Raw genomic sequence first — 6,966 nt, 5'->3', positions numbered from 1 at the left:
CCCCGACTCCGCCCCCTCCTTCCCCCATTGGATCCCTCCCAAAATCCCCGCCCTGGCCCCGCCTCTTCCCCAAGCACGCAGCCCGCATTCCCCTCCCTCCCAGGCTTGCGTGCCGCTGATCAGCTGTATGGCAGCTGCGCAAGCGCTGGAGGGAGGCCGCCGGACACCAGCGTGCGGTGCTGCGTGGGATGTGAGGGGGATGGAGGGAGGAGGTTAGGAGAAGGGATGTGTGGAGGGGGGATGGAGGGAGGAGGGTCGGGCATCTACCAGGAGCACGGGAGGGGAAGGAAAAGTTGCCGCGGCTGCCGGGGGCTAGCTGGGCATGGCCCGGGCTGCGTGCAGGCAGCAGCCGGGGCTGGCTCTGGCCCGAGTGGGCGGCGCGGCCCGGGAGCGTGGGCCACCAGAGACATGCGGCGGAGAGGGGCTGCGGGGGCGAGACTTGTCCCAGGCGGGGCGGCCGGCGGACAGGGGCAAGGAGCCGGCCGGGGTCCCCAGAACCCATAAACTTCCCCGCCGTTGGCGGGACGCGCCGCATGTGCCCAGGGTGGGCCGGGGGACGGGAGGCTCCACAGGGCCAGGAAAAGCCCCGGCTCCCGCCCGCTGCCCAGCCCAAAGCCCCGGGGAACCCCGCATCCCGATATTTCATCCCTGTGATCTAGTCACCCTACTTGGAGTGCAAAGGAACATACTAGGTCTGTCACCTAGGAGACAAGCTGACAGCGTGCTTGTCTCAGAGAAGGCCACAGCCAAGCTGGGCTGTAAAGTGCTGCAAGGATTTTGGGTGCTCAATACTCTACAAGACATAATTATGTGTAGGCTCTAGAATGTGTGTTATTTTATATAACCATTTGTTTCCAATACTTCTTTTTGGTACTACCCGAATCTCTGTGCTTTGTTAAATAACCTCATCCTTGATTTCACAATACACATATCTAAGCGCTGTGTGTTAGGTGGAGTGGTGATCTGAGGAGGAACTGGCAAGCTGGAGCATGCTGCTTCTTTGGAAGCAGCAAATCTGTGACTACTGCAAGTATGCAGTCAGTGGACCAGAGCTAGACACTCCAGAGAGATGCTTGGTGGGCTCAAGGGTTGGAGTGTGCCAGTCGCTAATCTATAGAGTGACAATGGAGCCTGCAAGGCTTAAAGAGGAGAAAGTGCTTGTGTTGTCCATGGAAATGGGGAACTGACCTACAACAGGCATAGACAAGGCTTCCTCATGCTAAGGGCAGGTTATAGCGAGGAGCCTCATAACCCTGGGCTCCCCCAGGATGTGTCATACCACGGGAGGCTAGGTCAAGGGTATCAATCATTGCTAATTGCAAAGAGACTCTCCAGCAGCAGTGTACTCCCTGGTGCTATAATGGGACCCAGTTTGTACTCAGAGGTAAGAGTGCCACCCACTGAGTCTCTAGCTCTCTTCCATTAGCACCCTGGATTTTATTGGACATCTTTCATCCAGCAAGATTCCAGTTTTTGTTAAGGTCTGTTTCTTTTGAAGAGCCTGATCCTGCATTTCAAAATTCCCGGTTATTTCACTGGAAGTTTGTGGCATGCAATGAGGCAGGACTGAGCCCTTAGTGTCTTGCATTATGCTGCTTCTAAGTAACCTTTACAGAAGTATTACACTCCATTGGTATTACTGGAGGTACATTCCCACCCCTGAACAACATAGCTGCTCCTTACTACTCTTTGGGTCTATTTTCCTCTTTTAAATTGCTTGTGAACTTTTATGAGGTCTTTTCCACACACACACACACACCCCACCCGCCCAATAAAAATTCAATTTGCAACCAGTATTTTTCAGATGGAAAGGTTATTGGGGTCTGTAAACAATTTCCACAGACAAATGTCATAGCGCAAGCACTTTTACTAGCAATACTTTTCTTCACTTGCAGCCCTGTAGTGAAATTTCTCATCCATACCTGTCTAAAACACAGTGAGCTGCCGTGACCACCCATTGAGCAGAAACAATGGTGCCTCCACAGAAATGCCTTTGCCATCGTTTCAAGGAAACCTGCATCATAAAGAATGCCTGTCATGTAAAAATCTGTACATCTGATCTAATCTAGGAGAGAGAGCATTCTCAAAGCCTTCAGCACATTACAGTTAACACTGCTTAAGAAAATTCAACAATACTTCTTGGCATTTGGGTGGGGTTTGGTGTCCTCAGCTCTTAGAACTCCCATTGAGCCCCAGTAGGTGTCTAGTTTTATCTCCAAACAATTTTGTGACATGACTACAAATTATATATATTTCACAGAGGCAAAAAGACGGACATATTCAGCAGGGGACTGGGTTGTTTAGACTCTATATATTACTGATCCTAATTCAGACAGGTTGCCAGAAGCCTTCACAGCTGTTTGGTGTCCTGTGTGAAATGAGTTTGCGGTCTCAGACCACCAAACAGTACAAGGCACCACCCTCTTCCCAATCACTACATTCTCCGGAGGTATGTGATGGTTCTTTTATTTTCCAAACAAATTCACCCATCCCTATTTATAACAGACCAGCTACAGACTCCCTTTAAGACCCAATAATAAACATAACAAAAGTTTCTAGGAACTTGGAGAGAGTGGAAATTATTCCTGCCTTCTGTCTGCTTCACTGCTCTTGCTAAAAGCAGCAGCATGGAACTCAACAATAGAGCACCAGATGTGCCAATGAGCACAAAGTACCCCTGCCTTGCTGCTTTTGTTACATCTATGAAAAGTTGGGCCTTTGTTCCCAAAGTGGCACAGGATAAAACCGCATTCCCTTGTGCTAACCTGCCACGGATGCGAGCCTTGTTTCACCTGGTTCCCACCAACAATGCGAGTGAGATGGTTGAAATTATTCCATGGCTTCATTTCATGTGGCTTCTGTCCACACCTAGAATCTGAACGGTACCAAAACCAAATCAAATAAAAGAAAAGAGAGAAAGAAAATGAGCTTGCGTGCATCATTCTGTTCTTGACTCTCTAGCATCAAAGATTTCAATACCAACAAGCATGCAGACATTCAGGGGCAGAATCATGTAGGAGACATATAAGGGCCCAATCCTGTAGTCCTCTCATACAATCAACTCCCACTGAACACTCATTAATGTGCTTGGTCTCTATAGGATCAGGAATAATTCTGTGTTTCCTCATTGCCTTTTTATTCTGGATCTAAAATACTGCAGCTGCACCACTGTAGCGCTTCAGTGAAGTCGCTACCTATGCCAACAGGAGAGGCTCTCTTGTCGGTGTAGGTAACCCACCTCTCCTAGAAGCGGTACCTAGGTTGATGGGAGAATCTCCTGTTGACCTAGTGCTGTCTACACCAGGAGTTAGATCGGTTTAACTGCATCGCTCAGGAGTGTGGATTTTCCCCCTAATGTCCTAGTGTAGACCAGGCCTCAGGTTCTCCATTTTTTGTACCTGCACAGTCAGAAAGAAACTTCAGCTTTCAAGGTGATAAAAGCTGCTCCAGTGCTGCATTTCTCCAGCCCTGCGTTGAAGCACTCACAAATCCAGGGAACAGTTTTGATATGTTCTAATATGTCATGGGACACTGATATTGTGAGATGTCTGTTTGCTCTGCTCTGTGTTTCTGAGTAGTGTCATCAGCTTCCTTCACTTTGGGAGGGGAGGGCGGATCTGTATTTTTTTTTTACACTATGAAGCCATTTTTAGGCTTTCCCATCTTTTCCTCCAATAGCTGCACTCCCTGTTTTTCAGATTATAAGCATTTTATGGGGTCATTCATGATAGAGGGAAGATGGGGACCCATTTCTACACCCCGTGAGACAAAGTGAACCCATCTTCAAGCCTGATCCTGCAATCAGTTTCACACTGGTGGACTACTTCACCTGTCCAGAGCCTTATTGACTTCAGTGGGACTCTGCTGAAATGCAGGAGTACAGCTCAGGCTGCAAGACTAGAGTCTCAGTATTTGTCTTGCATTCTTGTATTTGCCACCAGCAAAGTGCACTTTATTAGCTAATTAATGGAGGGAAGCAGTGGAGCAAAAGTCTGACAGAATTGCTTTAACGTGCAATTGGTGTCATAGCTTATAGAATCATAGAAATGTGGGGCTTGAAGGGACCCCGAGAAGTCATCTACTTCAGCCACCCCTGTGCTGAAGCAGGACCATGTAAACCTAGTGCATCCCTGACAGGTGTGTGCCCCTTCATGTAAAACCAGCTCTATCTCTAAGTACTTCATGCAACAGACCAGTGACTCACCCCACTGCTATATGTTCTGAGATCTGAAGGCAATCACTAATGTAGAGAACCTGTTTTAGACCAGCCAAGAGCAACTGTTTACATACTTCAGGAGCTCTCCATTTGGGTGTTCTCATGTTTTATTTTTACTAATATGACTTTTTTTCTACCATGAACAAATATTAGGAGGCAAACAAGGAAAAATATATTTAGGAACACTTAAAACCCCTTTAATCTGAAATTCCCTTTTATACAAATTTTGGGAATGAATCACTGTTCCACTAACTCCCTCAATTATTGGACCATGTATTTAGCCAAACTTTTTTGCATCCTTCAAAACATTTTGAACAAATGGGGTTGACCTACCCACTACATAGGCTTTGATAATCAACAATTTATGGGTGGACTTTTCAAAAGCATTCAGCACTGGCCTAACTAACTCTGCTCCCACTGAAGTCAATACCAGTGCTACTCAGCTCGGCTCTCTGAGGCAGAGATATATTTATATTTTTTAAATGTGTGGTACAGAAAAACATTTACAGCAATAATACTGAGTTTATAGAGGTTTATTGCAAAGCTAAATGCAATCCTTCCAACTTCAGTAACTACTTGCAATCTGTATTAATGAAAAGGGCATTGTTTTGATGCATTTTCCAAACCCAGCATATTACCCATAATTCCCATTTTTGCTTTTCTATTTGAAACTGTGTGAAAATTTTCAGTGAAGTCAAAAAAGTCTCCAAAGCCCTTAACAGACCATGTATATTGGGTTCTCTCACCTATCTCTGTAATGCAACCACTTGTGTGGCAGAATGCTGCAGTAATAAAATGTGCCATTATTTAGGATACCAAGAGTAGCTGGCCGTGTTTGTAATAAAATGCTCCAGGGACACTTTTGACTTCAATGTGCGTGAAAACATTAAAATAAAAAAGCAACAACAGTGGAACTATGGGTAATTTGCTGGGTTTGAGCAATGCAACTCCAAAATTTCCCTTTTCACTAGTTCAGCTTTGCAAGCATCTGCCAGAACTGGATGGTTTGCTACGAGCTTTGGCACTCCGCCACCAATAAAACTTAGTCCCATTGCTATCAGAATATTTTGTCTACACACACACACACACACACACACACACACACACACATTTTACAAAACAACAATTATATTGCTGCCTCAGTGAGTCAAGCCTGAAATTTAATTTACCCTTTTGCACAAGTGAAGTTGAGATCACAAAAAAATACAATTGGCCTGATCTCAGATGGATTTACTGCATTGGAGTTTCTCTGGATTCTCAGACTGTAATTGAAATCAGACCCAGCTGACCACAGGCATATTTTTGCATTATACAATAAGAGACTGATGGAAATCCACAACATGACTGTTAACACTTCTAATAATGATTCCTAAACCAAACAGCAATTAAAAAATCATGAAGTGTGATTAAATTGGACACAGTTGTGAAAACAATCCAGATTAGTCATTATATTTCTACCCGGTGTGGCTGGAGAGACATTTCCAACAGTGGCTTGTGTCTTGACACCCATATAAAAAGTGAAACAAATAATCTACATAAATGAAATAATTAGGAATATTCAGGATTTTTTTTTTCAAAATTGGTCCAAATGGACTACACTCTGGGATTTTAAAATACAAGACAATTTAAAAGAGGAGCTAGTCCAAGTCATTTCATTTCAACTGAAGTAAAGACTTTGGGTTGGTAACATACAATTGGCATCGAAATAACGACATCGGTTTTAATCCACAGCTTTTGTTATTTTGGTGCAAACCTGTGAAGGTCTTATTTTGATTTAGTTCAGCTTGTTAAAGGAAGAATTAAGCTAAACTGAAAAAAAAACTTTTATTCTCACGTGTCCACTCATAGACATGCAGTTACATAACAAAAGGGGTGGATTAAACCTCATACTGTAGACCAGCGGTTTTCAAACTTTTTGAGCTGAGCCCCCGCCTTTGAGTTACAATTTTTGGTTGCGTTCCCCCCTCAACCACACAAAAAGAGATTAGTCACAGGGTGGAGGTGGCGTTCCCTCTCCGAGCCCTGCCACGCCGGGCTGAAGCCTGAGCTGAAGCCCAAGCCACCTGGCGTTGCCGCTTGTCACCCCAATGTCCCTCTGTGTCCCTTTAGGGGGGCACACCCAACAGTTTGAAAACCTCTGCTGTGGACAGACATGACCTAGGGTCAGATTCTCAACTGGTATAAATTAGTGTAACTCCTTTACTTCCATGGAGCTAGATGATGTAAAACAATCTGAGAAGCTGGGCTTTTGCCTTTAGAAAATGATTAAATTTTGATCCTACCTTTTTGTAGACGCAGTGGCACGGAGTTTCCTTCTCTAAGACAAACTATCCCAATCATGAATAAAAGCACCTCGCCTAGGGCTACTGGCATTTTGAGGCTGTAAGTGACCAAGTAAAGATGGGAAGAGGTTTTATAGGGGGAAAGAAGAAAATAACGCTGTGGGAGACCAGCAATTGACTAATTAAAGTGGAGGTTACTCATTAATCCAGCCATAAAGCGTTTACTGGGCACAACTAAATTTTCCAAATTTAACCAAGCATGATACCTTCATAAACCTAAAGTTACTGAGGTCTTTGTTGCTAAATATTTTCTGAATTCTCACAGAAAAAATAAACAGCCAATTCAAGACAAATGGCAGAACCGTAAATTATTGCATGCTCCCCTAGCTGATATCTAGCTAATACAGTACACATATAATAGCATCATACCAGAGAAAACCAATTGGTTGTAATTCTAGGTCACTACAG

At 44.6% G+C, this 6,966-nt stretch overlaps 1 protein-coding gene across 1 annotated transcript in view; it reads right to left on the bottom strand.

The window, feature by feature from the left end:
- The window catches only part of OVCH2 (ovochymase 2), a 30,002-nt gene extending 23,413 nt beyond the window's left edge, over positions 1 to 6,589 (bottom strand). The window contains exons 1-3 of the mRNA XM_024213539.2: positions 6,499 to 6,589; positions 2,766 to 2,875; positions 1,923 to 2,014 (exon numbers count right to left, since the gene is read on the bottom strand). Coding sequence (XP_024069307.2) covers positions 1,923 to 2,014; positions 2,766 to 2,875; positions 6,499 to 6,589 — 293 coding nt within the window. The remainder of the gene's footprint in view (positions 1 to 1,922; positions 2,015 to 2,765; positions 2,876 to 6,498) is intronic.
- Positions 6,590 to 6,966: the final 377 nt, after the last annotated feature.

The sequence above is a fragment of the Terrapene carolina genome, unplaced genomic scaffold (assembly GCF_002925995.2).
Source record: "Terrapene carolina triunguis isolate 2854851 unplaced genomic scaffold, T_m_triunguis-2.0 Scaffold96, whole genome shotgun sequence".
Taxonomy (NCBI): domain Eukaryota; kingdom Metazoa; phylum Chordata; order Testudines; family Emydidae; genus Terrapene; species Terrapene triunguis.
This window is presented reverse-complemented; position numbering and strand designations above follow the sequence as displayed.